At 41.8% G+C, this 19,043-nt stretch overlaps 1 protein-coding gene across 2 annotated transcripts in view; it reads right to left on the reverse strand.

The window, feature by feature from the left end:
• The window catches only part of ARID3B (AT-rich interaction domain 3B), a 51,662-nt gene that overhangs the window by 14,888 nt on the left and 17,731 nt on the right, over positions 1-19,043 (reverse strand). For both annotated transcript variants that reach the window (XM_044662833.1, XM_044662834.1), the window contains exons 2-3: positions 8,126-8,197; positions 7,823-7,895 (exon numbers count right to left, since the gene is read on the reverse strand). In XM_044662833.1, the coding sequence (XP_044518768.1) occupies positions 7,823-7,895; positions 8,126-8,197 (145 nt within the window). The remainder of the gene's footprint in view (positions 1-7,822; positions 7,896-8,125; positions 8,198-19,043) is intronic.

Consider the following 19,043-nt stretch of genomic DNA (forward strand, 5'->3'; position numbering starts at 1 on the left):
TCCTTGGCTGTGATGGACAGATAAGTGCACAACACAAGGAAATACACTCAGCCAAGCCCCTTTCCCACAGTAAATCCTTAGTACACATACATCAAAAGAAACTCTTACAACCCATTTGGGAAAAGCAAGGTTGGGCTGCAGCCTTGAATAGAATTAGGGGGACCTTCTCCTCCCCACTGCCCTGTGAGGTGTGTGCCGAGCTAGTCAAACATGAATCAAATCTAAGCTTACTGGCTCTGAGATGAGGGCAGCAGAGAGTCTTGCTGGCCTTTCTCATGAGCACAGTGGGTTTAGCACCTTTGATGTTTCTGCTCTGACCTTTGGGCAAAGGGCACATTTTTCTTTAAGTGTGGTGAAACTCAATTATAAAATGCAATACCATGCCATGGACTTCATTATGCTATCTGGGATTCCTAATCACACCTCCTTTGTACACAAGGATGGCTAGTACAGCTTCTTGCCACAAGAATGGTAAAAATGGGGCCAACAGGCTGCAGAACTGTCATGTTAGGCTGCCAGATCTTTGCAATGGGACCAAGGACTTTTAGATCATTTACCCAGGATTTGCCCGATGAGGTAGGAAAAACAGAAGCATGGTCACAACTCTACATTTTGGCTTCTTGAACATCCTAGGGCATAGGGAACAGGCTCTTCTTCTCTCCCCCTTATGAGGAGGGAAAGAGACTAAGTTTCTATATGAACCAATCCTAGGATGTGGGAATTAAGAGGACTCCTCAGTGTACAGGAGAATCCTGAGAGACATGCTGATGAAGTTCATTAGGCCAGAGGATTCTGCATAGAACTGGTTAGCCAACATAATGTAACAATTGCTTGACGGCCCAATCTAATAAATAGTCTTTTCTCAGTCCTCAACCTTCTTGACCTCTCTGCAGCTTCTAACACTGCTGATCATACTCTTCTGCTCAATACTCTCTTCGCTTAAGGTTTTTGGGACATCTCTATCTCCTTCTCTCCTGTTTCTCCTCCTACCTAATAGACTGCTCCTCAGGCTTTTGCTAGATCTTCGTCTAGGTCATGCTTGCTAAATGTGGGTTTCCCTCTATCCCTTTTCAACTTAACAATCTTAGCAGCTCCTATAGATTCAATTATCATCTCTATGATGGTGATTCTCACATCTGTTAATCTGGCTCTGACCTCTCTGCTGGCCTTCAGTTTCATATCTCATTAGAAGTCTTCTTCTAAAAGCCCATTAGAAATCTTTAACTAGATGTACAGTAGACACACCCCAAACTAAACTTATCTTTTCCCCAAAAGCCTCTGCCTTCCACAGCTTCTGGATTGCTTACTGTCTAGAGCACTCCCCCCATCCTCCCATTACACAGACTCTCACCTAGTGTTTCAGCCTCAACTCCTCACACTTCCTTACCCCAACATATGTCATGACATCTCTTGCATACATACATATCCATCTCTTCTCTGATCTGCCACTACCCTAGTACAGGTTTCCATCACCTCACACCTGAACTCAAGAGTCTGCTGGTTGTCCTCCCTAACACAAGTCTCTCCTTATTCGTAATATCCAGGACTTTTCAGGTAATTCAACTCCCCAAATATTAAACCATGCTGACTCTCCTCCAGCATTAGCCACTGGAACAGAAGGCACGAATGGGCCAACCCCTAAATGACCACTTCAGAGTCCGAAGTCTGAGAGCTCCCTGCTCAGCTTCCAATGTATAAAGCAGACTGCTCGGGTGGTAAAGAAAACTGACCAGCAGCAGAAAGGCAAGAAAAAACAAGCAGAAACAAGTGTCCTAGATATCAAAGGTAATGATTACAGGCTGAAAGATCCCTCTGTTGAAGCCAATTCACTCAAACAATTAAAAGAGGGGGAGAGGGACACACAGGAAGACAAAAAGGCAGTTAGAGGCTCCTTCTGCCTCCTCAGGCATTATGGCCACGGGAAAGTATTTTATCACTTGCAGCTGCGATCATTCAGAGACAGCCTGCTGTGCTCCTGCTGCAAATAAACCTCACCCATTCAACCTGTGTTAAGCTGATGCCCCAACATTCTGCAAAACATCCTTGGCGCCAGTGATGAAGACCTGAGACCTTTCAAGCTCAGGGCCTTTTTGGAAGCCTCTTGTGGAATTTGCCATTTAGTTTTCATGACAGCTCCAAGAGTATTACTCCTCAGTCTTGCTATCCTCCCACTCTGGCCATCAAAAGCTGACATTATCCCACGAACCTCAGAAAGTTCAACTAAAAAATGCCAAGAAAGTCACAAATGTCAGGGGCTCTTATTCTCACTTGCATGTGAAGTGTAAATATTCCAGGCTTCACACATCTAAGATACACAATCAAACCCCAGTCTCTTTGACAGACTTTGAGAATGAGAGTATTTTTTGGAAAGGTAAGCATTGTAAGTACAGTGAGAATGGTCTCTCCTAATCTCAATTCATTCTCAATACCCCACCCCCACCCCCGGTTGTTATTTTCCCTAAAGCCTAGCCTTCCCCATGGATTCTCTCACTTAGCCTCATTTATTTCCAAATTCCTTCTTTTAAGTGAGGGTTCTAGTACTCCATTCATAGTATTACTATGAGGAAAACACTTTAACCATTCAAGCATTATAGAAATGAGAGTTTTAAATTATCCAATCATTTCTCTGGTTCAAAATGTTTAAACTGCTTCTAGGCTGACACACAAGTCTCTTGGTCTACCATGGTCTACCATTCAGGGATTGCCAAGCTACCTTTCTAGTCTTCTCTCCTACTACCTTCCGGTCAAGTGAGTACCGTGGTGGGGGGATGGTTCTTTATGCACATTGGTTGGATTGAGATCCATCCATTCCAAATCTCAAATTCTGTGAGTCTGGTGAGAGAGATTGGGGCTGCATATATAGAATTGAACTTATGAGAGCTGTTAAAGTGACCAGAAGAGGGTCTAGGATAAAGCCCTGACAGAGGGCACAATGAGCCAACCAAGGAGACAGAGTAGCCCTGGGAGAAAATACTGACAGAAAAAGCCTTGGGAACAGAATTTTGAGGCGAGGAAGGTGGTTAGCAGCATCAGGTATGGTACAGATGCCAAGAGGGAGAAGAACTGTGAAGTCACAATTCCTTTAGGATGCTTTCCCTGACTCTACCAGATCCTAGTAATACACTCTTCTCTGAGCTTGAACTTTTGGAGCTTAACCATGTGTGAGGGTTATACAGTCCTGTAGAACATAGAACAGTGGGTCTAATGGAGTTCCCTGCCTGACTCTTTGTCTTCCTGTCTTCCCTAGGTCTTGCCCTTATATTATGAGGCCTGGAGCATGCATGTTGATGTTCCTTCCAACACCAATCTCACATAGAACCTCAATATTTTCACCTTGTCATAAGTCTCAGAAGAAAGTGTGTATTAAAAGTATTTACTAGTCAGAAGGCACCATATAACATGAGTTCTCATTTGGAAGGGGAAGATGGTTCTATTGGAAAGAATGTAAGAATTGGATTGTGCTGGCCTGGCTCATGATATCTACTAGCTGCTATATGAACTTGGACAAGTCACATATCTGTGGTTGTTGTCCTTGTCTCTTAAATAGGAATAATAAGGCTTGAATTGCCTCCATCAGAAGGAGAAAAGGACTTGATGAATGGTAAACCTGAGCTGCTCTACTCAGGATCTTTGATCCCTGATTAACACAAGTCACAGAGATCTAACTTTAGCTGTGCCTTTTTGTCTTTCAAACTAATGTGTGATTTCTTTGGTTATAAAGAATTCCTGCTGAGGAAACTCCTTCACAGTTCTGCAGTGATCATCTTCAAGATTTGTTTAAGGCATGTAGAAGTTCACCCAGCTGGTAGGGTAGAAAAGGGATGTGCCTCAAATCTTCCTGACTCCAGGCCTGGCTCTCATCGCTCTGCCAAGTGGCCCCTTGGGCCTGCCAGAGCCCAAATTAAACTAGAGAACAAGGAATTAGGTTCAGTGGGGGCTGTTTTCCCAAAGCATCTGGCCTGTTCCCACTTCTTTTACTCTTTAGGCCCTCTGTCCCTATATCAGAACTCCCTTTCTCATTTCAAGATAAATGGTATGTCTATGTTTATGGAACATTTCTGCAAGGGGAATCCACAATTCCTTTGTCTTTTTCCATCCTAGTAAGGGAAGGAGATGGTGACAACCATTGTTCTCATTTTATAGATAGGAGGTCACTCTAATAACCAGAAAGTTGTCCTGAGCCAAAGTCTAAATTTGCTTCTTTAATTCCTACCTCCTGGTCCTGGTTCTAACCTCTGGAGCTGTAAGATTAAAAATCAATATCCAAATACTTCAAGTATTACATTTTTTATAAGAAATTATTAATAATAACTTGAAGAAAAAAGAAAATGATAACCTCAGCAAAGAGAGAGTTGCACGGTTTGCCAAAAGTGGGAAGAAGAGAAAGCAAGAGGGCGGAGTTCACAGAAACTTATTTACAAACCTGAGGACACAACAAGGGGGACCATAATTCAAGGAATTCTGGGAAATCCAAAGGAATTCTAGGGGACATAGTCCTGGGGCACAAAACTCCATTTACACAGAGCCCAAACAGAACAAATCTAATCTCTCCTTTCCTGGGCCTCAGTTCTATTTGCCTGTGGATATTTCAAACTGGATTATTGCAGAGACATCCCAAACCCCACAGGCCCAGGAACAGAACATCAGCATTGTCCTTAGTTCCTCATTCTCACCCCAATGTGGCCAATTAGCAACCAAAGCTTGTTTCTGCCTCCTCATCTTTCAATTTGACTTCTATCTGCATCTACAGTATCACTTTAGCACAGGGTCTTATCCATCATTTAAGCTGCTGCAAAGGCTTCTTTTCATTTATTTACTTATTTGTTTGTTTTTAAGCCTTTACCTTCTATCTTAGAATCATGTATATACTCTAAGAACCTATGTATAGGTTCTAAGGCAGAAGAGTGTCCAGGGTCACACAGCTAGGAAGTGTCTGAGGCCAGATTTGAACCTAGGACCTCCCAGCTCTAGGCCTGGCTCTCAATCCACTGAGCCACCCAACTGCCTCCCCTGCAAAAGGCTTCTGATGGACTTTGGGTCTCTTTCCACTCCAATCCATCTGCCACACAAATGCTAAAGCAATTTTCCTTCCTCACAAATCTGACCACATCATTCTACCATTCAATAAATTCCAGTGACTTGCCATTCCCTCTACAAGAAATTATAAGTTCCCGTTTGGCTTTTAAAGCCCTTCATATCCTGGCCCCAATCTATCTTTCTGGTTCATTGGGTATGACGCACTCTGCCCTGCATTCTGTGGTCCAGACAAACTGATCTTCTCTCTGTCCCACACATATCACCCATCTCTCAAACCTGACCATTCCCTATGCCTGACATTGCCATTCTCTTTCTCTCTCTGCCTTAAAGTATTCCTTTTTTTTTCCTTCAAGAAGCAATTTAAGCATCACCTTCTTCATTAAGCCTTTCCTGATCCCTCCCAACTACTAGTCCTCTCTCTCCCTCCCCCCCTTACTAACTTGTACTTAAACTATCTTGCATTTATTTTGTATTTATTCTATATAGGATATGCCAAATGTGCAGTTTTCAACTTTTGAGCCACCCCACATATCTTTATTCTTGTACACAAACACACACACCCTGCCATATCTCCTCAGATTGAATGGAAATTCTATGACAGTAGAAACTTCCATTTTTGGTCTTTGTATCCCCAGCACCTAGTGCCTGGAAGGCCTAGTGCCTGATTAATTTACTGAGCAACTGGATGAGTTAGGTAATACTATCCCAGGCTACCAATAGATCAAAGTGAGTGGTAGAGCCAAGACTGAAGCCCAGACCTTTGGCCCCCAAGTGAATAATCTGTATCAGCCCAGACTCTATCATGAATAGCCATCTTAGGTCTCTTAGCGCCTAGCAAAGTGTTCTGCATATAATTAACAGGTGCTTTAAAAAAAAAAACATACTTTCTATCTTAGTATCAATTCTAAGACAGAAGAGCAGCAAGGGCTAGGCAATTGATTGGAGTTAAGTGACGTGACCAGGGCACACAGCTAGGGAATGTCTGAGGCCACATTTGAACCCAGGCTTTACTCTCTACTGTGTTACTTTGCTGCCCCATAATAGGTGTTTAATACATATTATTGGATTGAACAAATGGGACAAATGAGTCTGTCCAATGTTTCCTCTCCTAACGTGCCTAAAATTCTCAGACAATTCAAATACCTCATTTTGAGCTGAGATCTTGCCCTGTCAATTTTTTTTTTCATTTTGAACCCAAAGAGCTTGGCAATGAACTTTGTTTGCCAAGGGATATCAGAAATCTAGCAACCTTTTCCAGTCTTCCCATCTTCACTGCTGCTTTCTGATGAGAGAGCAGGTGGTGTGAGCCAGGCCCACACACCAAAGTTCTCCAGCTTCCCTATTCAGCTTCTCTGTAGTCTAGTAAGGCTGCAGTGACTATTTTTCTGTCTTGGCAAGCCCAATATTACTCTTCCATTTCCCTTTAAAATCCTTCTGGGAAATGAGCACAGCAATAAAGAAGAAAATAAAACAGTGAAAATACACTACTGATTAAAATCTATATTGCTATGGCAGCCCCTTCGAGCCAGGATCAGCTCCTGGCTTGCACCAGCTGGGCTTGTGGAGCTTGTAAATAATTAAAAGGTAATTGGAAGGAGAGACCAAAGTATTAAGTGGATTTCTCTCTCTCTCTCCCCGGGTAAGCAGGAGGTTTTCTGCTGGTGGCCACATACATTTTCAGGATTATATCCTTCCTTCGTCACTTACACCAACATGTGTAGCTCCAGATAACAGTTATGTGTGTAAACTAATTAGCCTTCTTAGATCCTGTCTTTGCAGAAGTTGATAGCTAGGAAAAATGTGACTCAAAGCTTTCAAATGCCCTCATGAACAATCCTGTAGTTACCCACATACTGGTCAGGCTGTTGTTAAAGCTCTTGCAAGCAAAAAAGATGCCAGAAGCAAAATTACAGAGAGAAGAATTGCTCTGGGTAGCTGGAGAGGATGGTCAATACATGTGAGCTAGAATACATGTCTTAACCTTCTGTTATCAGAAAATATTGATTTCTCTGCCCACAAAAGGACTGATACATGAAACCCAATAGTGGCATTGAAGCAAGGGGCAGCAAAGAAACATGGTAGGAATGAGCCTTTCCTGTGGCTTTGAGCAACTGAGGATAGTACAAGAAAGCTGAGGACTTTTATGGTGTGGGGTTCATGATTCTTGCCCATCCTTCCTGAGAGTTGACCTTATTAATGACCCAGCTCCTATAACAGGATGTAAAGCAGGAAGGAAATACAGTAGGCTCAGGGCTGTCACGCCATGGTCCCTGGTGGGACTGGTTGGGGAGGGATAGAGGGCAAGGAGGAATAAAAAGTTAGGGAGAATCTGGCACATTTCACAACTGACCTATAACAATGTGCTAACCAAGATCATGGAAATAAGGATCAAAGAGTCATCTGAGAACAGAGAAAGAGCCAGCCTCTCTTTTCCATGATTACTTCAGGACTCTGCTACAAATCCTAAGGGGCTCTTATTCTTCCATTTACTTTTCTCACTCTCCAGGATGTAAGAGAGACTCTGCAGGAGGCAGAGCAGCTGTGATGATAAAATGGAGGTAACATTTGATTTTGAAATGACTCTTGGGACCAGTTAATTGGCGTAAAAACTGAGAAAGGAAAGAATTTGAATGACCATTCCACCCAGATTCCTCTCAAACTCCTTCTTCTTTGTTCACTTTGGTTGCTGGTTTTGCTACCATACCCAGGCTTAATCAATAAGATCCTCATTTTGGGACTTTGGAGCTATGAATCTACAAGGGGGCTGATCAAAAAGAATACTCACCTCGCTTCTGCATGAAGATAAAAAGGTCATCCAGGAACTCTTTCCGTTCAGGGTCACTGTCCAGTTCATACAACTGCAAACCCCACCCCACCCCAAGAGAAAAAATTATGTCAAAAACCATCCTGCTGGTGGGAACGATGCTACAGATACAAAAAGCCACCTGCCTCCTATTTAGGAATCATGATCTCTCCCCCAATCCTTAGCTCCTCAGGACTGGGTAGGATACCAGAAAAATGATCCACGAAAATAATCTTTGTTTTTTAAACCCAAAGGATTTTTGTCACCATCCAAAACAACACAGACCTTAGCAAAATCTCGGGAGATCTCTCTTCCTCGTCCTCCATCTGCATCATCGCTCCAGGTCAAACCACCATTCTGAAAAGGAATAAAGAGAAAAAGTTTAGAAGAAGGAAAGGAAAGAGGAAGAAAAGATGACAAGTAGAAAGTGGCCTAGAGAATAATTTAAGATGAGGATAAAAAGATCCTCAGCAATTAAGTTATTCTGGCTCACACAAAATACTTGTCAGAGAACATGCAAGATAAAGGGTCCCTCATTCAAGCCTAACATTGAGGTGGTTTTATTTTCTCATTATATAATGGGGGGGGAGCAGTGGGGGGAGAATAAGGTGAAAAGAATGCTTCTTAATTGCAGTCAGAAAGTGGTGTAAAACATTTCTTCAACAAAGGGCTTTGAGGCTTCTCAAAGTCAAAGGGAAGAAAGGTCAAATAAAAGCACTAGAGAAGTCAGACATTTTCAAGTTGCTCTTCCTAACCCTAGCCAAGCTCTTGAGGTCTATTGTACCATCACACCATCCTAATAACACCATCATACTGTAGCTTGGGAAAACATGCACCTTGGTCTGAACAACTCTGTAAATGAGCAAAGGTGGGAGATATAAGGCCAAAGGGCAAAGGAACCTGGAAATGGCATCTCCAAACCTGGTCGGTCAAAACTTGAGGATCACAAATCCTTGAAGCTGATGCCCAGAATTCCCAGAAAGTATGACATTTCCCATGATATTACCTAAAAATGAGAAACATTCCTAGAAGAGAGCTGCCTATGCTGCTAAACTGAAAAGTTTGTTTTCATTAAAGAAGTTGTAATTGTCGAATCAATTCAGGGACATGGTTAGACACCCAACTGAAAAGTAGAAAGAGAGCTAACATGATAAGAAGAGCCTGAGGGTCCAAAAAATTTTGACAGACTAGAACAATGGGCTGAATCTTACTGGTTGAAGTATAAGACAGACAATTGTAAAATCCTATACTGGGGTATAAAAGAAGTAATCTCACAATTATAGGATAAAGGAGACATAACTAGGCAGAAGCCTATGACAAAAAGACCCAGCTTTCAATGAACTACCAACTTGAGCAGAGTCACCACAGAGTGCTATGGTAACCCCCAGTGTTAAGATCATGTGATAAGAGTCCTCTCTTGAACCAAGGAGGTTTCAGCTTCACAGAACACACTGCCCTAAAGCACTACATCTGGGGTCCTGGTTCTTGTCCTGGGCATTATACTTCAGGAAAGTCACTAACATGATGGAGGAAGTCAATCAGTGAGATGACGGGTTGTGCCACTTAAAGAAAAGATGAAGGAACTAGAGATGAAGAGAATATTGAGTGGAGACAAGATAGTTGTCTTTGGGTATCTGAAAGGCTATTCGCTATTACTGAAGAAAAGGCATGACTTAGTTTACTTGGCTTCAGAGCACACAAGAGCAATTGGTAGATGCTACAGAGGTATAAATTTTCTTCTAATACGAAAAAATGTTTCTATCAATTCGTTGTCTCAAAGTGGAATGAATGAGCTGTCTCATGTTCACTTCAAGGCCAGGCAAAGACTGACTAGCTGGCCCACTTCTGGGGAGTGGATTCTTCCTCAGGCACAGAGTTAGAGCAGATCACCCCTAAGATGCTCATCTTCCAGGTCCAAGCTGATATGTATCCATGCTTGAATTTCATTGTTAAAAGGATAGGGAAAGCAAAAATGCATTATTTAGCTGACTTAATCAATTAGTAGCTCCAATTCCTACTGAAGAGGCTATGGAAATAGAGGCTACAAAAATTCAGAACTATTACAGTTGATCTGAAGGAGATTACAATGAATCTCAAAGTAGGAAAAGACCCTAGAAGCAGGAAACAGGGAGCTTTGGGACTGGCCACAAAAGAGGGGGTAGTTACAGAAGAAAAAACTGGTTATTGTGGGGGCTGTGATCCATTCCTCAAGCAGCCAGTATTTAACTGTTACATTTTTCAATAGATTTGTTTGCTGTCCAAAAGATTAAAATCTATTTTCTATATTGTGCAAACTATTAATTATATTTTAAAAGGATCTGTGCTTAACCCAGGCTATAACAATGACCTGGATAACGTCATAGATGCTATGCTTATCAAATCTACCCAGAACTAGGTAGGATAATTAATATATTGAATGACAAGATTCGGGATTCAAAAAGATTTTGACAAGTTAGAACATCAGACAGAATCAAATATATGATAGGACTCCCTATGTCTAGGGAGCAAAATCTAAGAAATCTTCAAATTGGATTAAAAATCTCCACTTGAAAAACACAGAAGAAAAGCAACGGCTTGAACACATGGGCTGATGGATATATTATTGAGGATGTAGACACTAAACGATAACTCTAGTCCAACTAGCTAATAATATGGAATTAGGTCCTGATCAATGATACATGCAAAACCCAGCAGAATTGTGGGGGTTAGGGAGGTTTGAGGAAGAGGGAAAGAACATGAATCATGTAACTAGGGGAAAATATTCAAAATAAAAATTTAAAAAATAATTAAAAAAAATCTCCACTTGGTAAGTGGAGGAGGTACTGGGAACAGCAATTTAGCTGGAAAAGATCTGGGGTTTTGGTTGACTGAAAATTCAATGTCAACAGTGTACTCTGAACAGCTAAGAAAGCAAATGAGACCTCAGGTTGCATGAAGAAAGGAGACCCTAGTTCTACTGTCCACTGTTGTCCTCAGACCATACCTATAGTGCTACAAGCAGTTTTAGGAAAGATGACACTGACAAGGAGAATGTTGAGAAGAAAAGAACCAGGAGTGAAGAAAGGCCATACCATATTAGAATCAGCTGAAATACCTAGAGAAAAGATGATTGTGAGGGAGGGGAGTATTTGAAAAGCAATCCCTAGATTCTATTCTTACTTTTGTTCTGTTTAGCCTTAGAGAAAGGACTAGGAGCAATGGAAAGATGTTGCAGGGAATTAAATTTACATCTGATGTCAGAGATGAAAACTATCCAAAAGTGCAATGGGACACTCAGGAAGTGATGGGCAACCCCTCAATGTTGGTTTTTGCACAAGGGCTGAATTAGTGCTTGTTGTACATCTTGCAGTAAATTGATTTTTGAAGCTAGGTTGGCTTAGATGGCCACTGGTGTCCCTTCCAACTCTGAGATTCTGATTTTAGAGATGAGAAAACTGAAACCCAGAGTGAGTGACTTGCCCAAGGGGATAAACTAATATGCTGCTTACTACTGAGCCATTGCAGCAGAATATGTAGTAGTAAGATCAAATCTAAGATCCTGATTGGTTTTCAAAACTCTTTGTAACTTGGCTCCACTTTACCCAAGAGTTTCCCTGATGTACCCTATGATCTAGCCATACTGGTCTTCTTACTGCTCTTCCATACTCCATCTTCTGTCCCTAGGTCTAAACAGTGCTGTCTGTCCCCATGCTGAGAAAAAACTCACCCCCTCCACCTCAAAGAATCCTGGGTTTTCTTCAAGTCTCAGTTCAGGCACCTCCTCCTAAATATGGTTTTCCCTACCATCATGAGGCAGAACTTGTTTTTCTGTTTAGTTCCTTCTCTTCTCATTCTTGCTCATTTCCCTTATCCAATCTGTTGCTGAACCTTCTATTTTCTACCATTATGTCTCTCTTTATATTCCATTCTCTTCACTCACACAGATATCAAACTTCTTCCTCTCCCTCCCTGCCATGGCTGCTGGGGCATTCCTCCTCAAAAACTGAGGTATTTTGGCATCATCATCATTATCTGAAGGAGGACCACAATGAAAGCTAACATTTATGTAATGCATTATGGTTTGTAAAATACTTCACATATTTTATCTCATTAGGTCTGCACAAGAGCTCTGGGAGGTAGATGCTATGATTATGCCCACTTTACCAGATGAAGAAGCTGAGGTTCGGAGAGATAACTTGCCCAGGGTCCCCCAGCCCCATTGTCACAACATCAGTTCAGGCCCTTGATATCTTGTCTCCTTGGTAGAATGTAAGCCCTTGAAGGCTACAGTTGTTTTGTATGTCCAATGTATGTAGTCCAATGCCAGGCATACAGTAAATGTTTAATAAATACTTGTCAATTGATTGATCACAATCAGTTGAATTTAGTCATCTTTTTCTTGTGTCCGGTCCAGTCCACAATCCCCACCCTCAACCTTGGGCACACATTTGTAAGACTGTTGTTGGTGCCTAAGATACAATCTATGTCTAGGGAGCAGAATTTTCTGGAGGAAGCTAAATGTCCCATTAGCGGGATCAAATCCACAACCCTGATGTCAATATCATGTTAATCAATCAATCAACCGGCATTTAAGTGCTTAATTGTTTCTAGTATTGTGTTAAATCCTAAGAATACAAAGAAAAAGGAAAAACAATAAAATCCTATCCTCAAAAAGCTTACATTTTGATAGGAGAGATGACATCCAGAGAAAGTGATCCAGAGCATAGGGTAACCTTGGGAAGAAGGCACTAGCAGCAGGTTGGGAGGAATAGGGCACAGGCAGGAAAAACCTTCTTGTAGGGGGTGGTCCTTGGGCCCAGTCTAAAAGGAATCAAGGACTCTAAGAGGCCGAGGTTTGGAGAAGGCCAGGGAAGAGACACGGAGATAGACGGTAGTAGAGTGTCATGTGTGAAGAATAACAAGGAAGCCCATATGGTTAGACCCCATGTGATTACTCCACAGGGAGTAAATGTGTAAGAACATAGGAGAAGGCTAGGTTGTAAAGAGCTTTAAATGCCACACAGAGGAGATATTTTATATTATATTCTAGAAAAAACAGGGAGCTATTGGAGTTTACTGAGATGGGGGGCTGAGAGGGCTGAAGGATACACACTGACTTATACCCTTGGAAAAACATTTTGGCAGCATTGTGAAGGATGGTCTGGCCTGGGGAAAGACTTGAGGCAGGGAGTTTAACAAATGAGAAGGCTACTTATTATATGTAGTCCAAGTGAGAAGGGATAAGGGCCTGCGCGCTAGGGTGCTGCTGTTTGTGTGAGGGAAGAGAAGGGGACATAAACAAGAGATGTGATAGATAGAAATGACAAGATCTAACAACAGATTGAATATGTGGGGTGAGTGAGAGTGAGAAGAGGAAGGTGCTAAACAAAAAATCAAATTCTACCTCATGTTGATGCTAGGCTTGACTTCTGTTCACCTCCTCAAGGGGGTCTCCTTGAAGGAAGTGAATTGTATATATGTGGGAATGGGCACACACTCACTTTTTGATAGTTGTAGTGAGGCAAAAAGTCCCCCAATAGTAGAATGAAACATGCCCAAGTGGCCTGTGACTTGATTTTATAAGCAGGGGGCACCTCCCACCCCACAGTGCTCCATAAATGCTGACTGCAGCCATCAGATTGGTTAGGCCTAGTGATAAGCTGCAGCGTAGCCCCATCAGCTCAGCAAAGACAATGACTAAGCAAGAAGAAAGCCATAAACACACACACAGAGTCACCAGTATTCTGGTGTCATCTGGTAGCAACAAACAATGAACAATAAAGTTGAATAGCATTTGCAAAAGCTGCAGCAGCCCTTTCACAACAGGGCAGCGGGCTGCTCTAATGCCCAGTCATTTCGGTTGAGCTGGTAATTCCTGCTGGAAAGTCAATTAGCCTGTGAGCCCCCATCAGCTGAAAGACATTTAATGGGGGATTATTGCCACTTCTGTTATGTCAGCTGTTTATTGTGGCAGGTCAATTTCCAACTCACTCTAGCAAGAGATCCGAGCGCTGGTTTTGTTCACAGGAGAATTCTTCTGTGGAGCTGTCACCAGAGAGATTAAAACACAGCTTTTTGCTAATTACAGTAACTTCCAGCTGCTCTGAAATGCCCACTTAGAAACCATTTAATACTCAGCTTGGGTTAAGGGACCAGAATACACAAACTGGAATATTTCTACCTAGCTTTCCATAGCGGGAGATTGTTTATAAAAACAAACATGCCGAGTGTGACAGAGAGCTGGAGGTCTTTGTGAGAAAACAAACACCCATGTGAGAAGGAGACAGAAAGGGGGCACCTGGACCCCTCAAGAGTCAACGGCTTCCCCTAGCTCCACCCAAGCCAGACTGGCATCAGTAGTTAAGAATGGTCTGGTCCCTGAATATGTAACACTAGGTGCAAACTGCCTAAGGAGCTTAAAATCTGTTTAGTAATGGGGCTTTAACTTGAAAGGCCATAAGCTCAGGAATCAGTCTATCAAAACCCAGAGAACAACTGCAAAGAAATGGGAGGTGAAGCTTTGTGAATGATCTCACAGTCTGCCTCCTCAGGAAAAGTGAAACACAGCCTGCTACTTGCCTAGAGTAAAAGGGGTGAGTTAACCGCTCATGGCTATGGTCAGTTGAAATCCTAACACTGTATATTACAAAATTTCAAATGCTGTAAATGCAACTGGCGGCAAAATCTTCACTATAAATCAACTTTATTCTTCCTCATTTCTTCCACAGAGGCAGCTAGGCAGAGGGATAAACTCTGATTCTTAGTGAAACAGTTGCTATTTCCTAGCTCAGGATTAATGGTGCTCTCTGAGAGCAAGGCCGAGGCTCGGCCTTCTTACCAGAACAGCTTCTCCAGGACTTCTCCCCACCCCTCCCCCCATTCTGGGTGACTAGGGCAGGCAAGTATTTACTGGACTTTTACAAGAGCAGGCCCACTTATGCAATGCAGATTTACAAGCAAGAGGAATCCTTCACTGATATACAGGTTCTATTACTGGGAAGTTACAGATTCAGGAAAATACTAAATAAGGAGTCTGACTGAGGTAGGTGGGTAACGGAGGAGGTCGAGAGAACCCCAGCTTTCATTCTGTTGGGAAAAGCAACCTAAAGAGGACTGAGGACATTTTAAAGACCAGGAGTCTAAGAGAATGAGAGTAGGCTGAACTGGCCCTGAACACAAGGTATAACCTGTCAGGGAATAGTCTTTGATGTCCTGTCAGCAAGAGTATTGAATTACCCTAGAAATGCATAAGGGAAGCCGACAACACCACCGATTGGTCTCTTATTGCCATTTACAACCCCTTCGGTCTTTCCTCCCAGAGGAATCCCTTCCTCAATCTTTGATCTCCCCAGGAGTCCACAGGAAACTGACAGTTTGTCACTAAATACCCACCCAGGCCCCAGCTGCAGTCAGTCCTGGCTTCTGTACTCCCATTCAACTCGACTGCCACCAAGAATTATTTTTTGAAGGAGACATATGAACTGTTTTCTAAAATGGTGCAGAAAGAAAAAGAAAAGGCTTTGTGGCAAGAGAGACAGAGAGAGTGAGTGAGTGTGTGTGTGTGTGTGTGTGTGTGAAAGAGAGAGAGATCATGGGGGAACTGCATGCATGCTGAAAGGAGTCAGAATCAACAGCTTTTCCTACAAAATAAATATTCAAAGCTGAAAAGGGCTCTCAGTAGGAGTCTCTTCCATCTAGAGGCCCAAATAATGGTATCACATAATGCTAGAGAAAGATGGCCCTAGTAGGCTCACCTGATTTAATCCAATAAGGAATGTGAGACAACATCAACACAGTCTTGTTTTATTTAGAATTCCTGAGTGCTCTTTAAATTTCCAGACTTCAGGAATAAGATTCTCACTCAAACATTAGTGAAGAAAGACTTGTGGTCAACAGTTACCTCAGCAGCATCCAACCCTAATCCCCACTGCCAGATTCCAATAAGACAAATACTCTTGTTTGGGAAGAGTGAAATCATGAGACTATGATTTACAGCTGGGAGGTGGGGAATCCACTTTGTTGGAAGAAAGTCCAATTATTCCATGCACACCAGCTGGGAGGACTTCTCTGTGTTAGCAACAAGACCTGGAGAAATCAATGCTTTTCCCACCCACTAAGCAAAGAGAGGCCTACTTTGAGAAACCACATTAGAAATGTGCTTAAAGTACACTTAACAAGTACGGTTTGTTTCACTAATTATGATGCTAGAGTTTGTCAAGGGAATCTTTAATGAAAACAACTGCTCCTGACTAAAACTGCTTTTCTAAACATGGGAATACAGCATGAAGAGATGCATTTGAGAAAACAATAGACACTATGATGAAAATAATGTGAGTGGAAAGAATCATCACCACCAAACAATAAAAAACAGGCATTACAAAAGTGTAAAAAACCAGCTCCGTCACAAGGAAGACCTAATACTTCCCCCAGCTCCTTCACAAAAGTGGGAGGGAGGTCTGAGGAGGCAGAACATTGTAAATATTTTATTTTTTTCAGTGTATGAATTGGTTTTACTGGTTTTCCCCTTCTTTTAAAAAAAAAAGTATTATAAGGAATAGTTTTCTGGGAATGGGGAAGGGGAAGGATATTAGGGAACATTTAGGCAGTGTAAAAAACTTGATAAAACATTTTTAAAAATACTTTTCTAGCACTTTGATGCCTTAATTTCACAGATTAAAAACAATTAATTACTATTTATTCACAGAATCACAAAAGGTTAGAAGTTAAGAGCTAAAAAGGAAATGCAGAGATCTAGCTCACCTGTCTCACTGGACAAAACTGAGCCTCTAAGAGGCTGGCATACCCAAGGTCATATATGTAGTAATTAATAGACCTGGGATTTGAAGTCAAGTTTTCTAATTCTGTGCTATGCCAAAAAAAAAAAGAGAGCTCTGTTGTAGAGGAAATTCCCATTCGGATATAGACTAGATTAAATGGCCTCTTAAAGAGTTCTCCATGTGCTAGCAGAGTGAAAAGAAGGGAGAGCTCCCTGTTAGCAACTGCAGCTTTCTCTTGATTGTCACTTGAAGGTGGATGGGCTTTGGCTAGCAAGGGGCAGGATATAATAGGAAGGCTTGAAACCAGAGAAATAGCGCAGCAGGTTTATCAGGAGATGAGCCTGACTAATACCGTGGGTTTAGTGCAGAACACAAAGTAATGTGGAGATTTCTAGGGAAAGGGGTGTGTGTGACATGATGAAATAATTGCTACAGAAAGATTAATCTGGTGAGGATGATGGATTTTATGACAATGGGGAGAAGGACAGTGATACTAATCAAGAAGATATCCAGGAAAAAGTTTATCATCTGGGCAGTAATGATAATAAAAAAAGAGAAGAAAGGATAGGCAGAATTGGCATTTTGAAGGAAGATGGATGAAGACTAGGGAAGAATAAATCATAACTTCAGGTTTAGCACCTTGGGCAAATGGGAGGAGATGCTGCTATTAATCAAAATTGGAAAATTTGAGAGATGATTCATCCAGGAAGCCTCTGGTGGAAAAGAATGTGTGTGTTCACAATGCAGTGCTTGTCTGATGATGAAGCAAATTTCTTCCTAATTGAATGACCTTGTCCAAGTCACTTAACCCTGTTTGCCTTGGTTCCCTCATCTGTCAAATGAGCTGGAGAAGGAAATGGCAAACCACTCCAGTATCTTTGCTAAGAAAACCCTAAATGGGGTCAGGAAAAGTTGAACATGACTGAACAATGACAAAAAAAAGTCAAAGACCTGGCTCTAGAAAGGGTCTGGCAGGAGAATCTAAAACTTCACTGTGTCAACCTCTTTTTCCTCTCTCTAGAACTGAAAAAGAACTTAGTTCAGTGGCCCTGAGTTCTAATCTCAGCTTTTTAACACACTTTCTGGAGTGACTGTGGCCAAGTCACCTCATTCATGTTTCTGGCTTCAGTTTGCCCATCTTTAAAATGAGAGGGCTGGACTAGATGACCACTAAGGTTCCTGATGTTGGTAAGTCTCTGATCTTAAAGATCTTTAAATGCCGTTCCTGTTGTCCCTCTTTACTGAGCTTAAAAAACAAAAATAAAACAGGTCAGTGTTCCTTAGAGTTATCTCTCATCCTGTAGACAAGATGGCCTGACTTTAAAAGCAATTAAGAATCTAGGCTATTTTTAGGATTACTTTCTGACCACTTGGAATTATCTTGTTAAAGTAGAGCTCAGATATCCAAAGGAGGTTCAGTTTCTCATTCCCCACTTCTCCCCAAGATCAGAATTAACACTTTCCTTAAGAGGATATTTGGTTTCAAGGGGAGATGGCAGAGGTGACACAATCTTCTAAGTATATGAAGGGATAGTATTTGGAAGCATGGTTAGTATTTTTCTACTTGACTCCAGAGTGAAGAACAAGGACTAAGAGGTGGAAGTCACAATAAAATTGCTTTGGAATTCACTGGAAGGATCAAGATGCTAACCCATTAGAATAGTTTAAGAACGAATGGACTGTCTCCTTAGCAAGAAGGTTTCCTCTTGGTGAAGGTATTCAAGTGGAAGTTTAGATGACCATTACTTGAAGCTGTCAATACAGAAACATTAATCAGGGAGCAAGACTTGATGTTTCCAAGGTCCCTTCCTGCTCTAGAATTCTAGGAAAATAAAAGGAACAGGTCATTAACTCAAGATGCTTGTGCCTTTTGTCATCTTTTAGTCTGTCAATGTATAGGAACTGTCCCTGTCCTGAAAAAAAAATCATCACATTGATTTTTGAGGATTCTTCTTCTCCTGTGCTCAGGTCATGTGTAAACTTGCTTGGTTTCTTCCTTTCCGTCTCCTTCAAACGGTTTTCAAACCTTTTGATCTAGGCTTTGAGTAATAAGGTATGAAATCCTACAGTTACACAGCAATCTCCCTTAGGAAGAAGGAAGGGACAGCATTTCTAGGGTGCTGTGGCACTGAAACTCCCTACAAGTTTAGAAAGATGAGCATTTACTCTGAAATTCAAATCTCACTAGTGTTTTAGATGAATATCTGGCTCTGTAGATGCTCAGAGGTGAGCTTGCCTTTAGCCAGGTGCACAGTTCTACAATTCTAACCTGTTATAGTTCTCCCAGGCTTGGACTGGTGTTGCAATGTCAAAAGTCCATTTTCCAAATCTTAGTATGAAGAGAAAAACAACCCAAGAATGCTCTTTGCTCTCCCCTCAGCTCCAACCACAAACACTTGGAGTTAATGAGATGTATAAAGGGGCCAGGCCAGGGATTATAGGAGAAT

This window comes from Gracilinanus agilis, chromosome 2 (genome assembly GCF_016433145.1).
Source record: "Gracilinanus agilis isolate LMUSP501 chromosome 2, AgileGrace, whole genome shotgun sequence".
NCBI classification, from domain to species: domain Eukaryota; kingdom Metazoa; phylum Chordata; class Mammalia; order Didelphimorphia; family Didelphidae; genus Gracilinanus; species Gracilinanus agilis.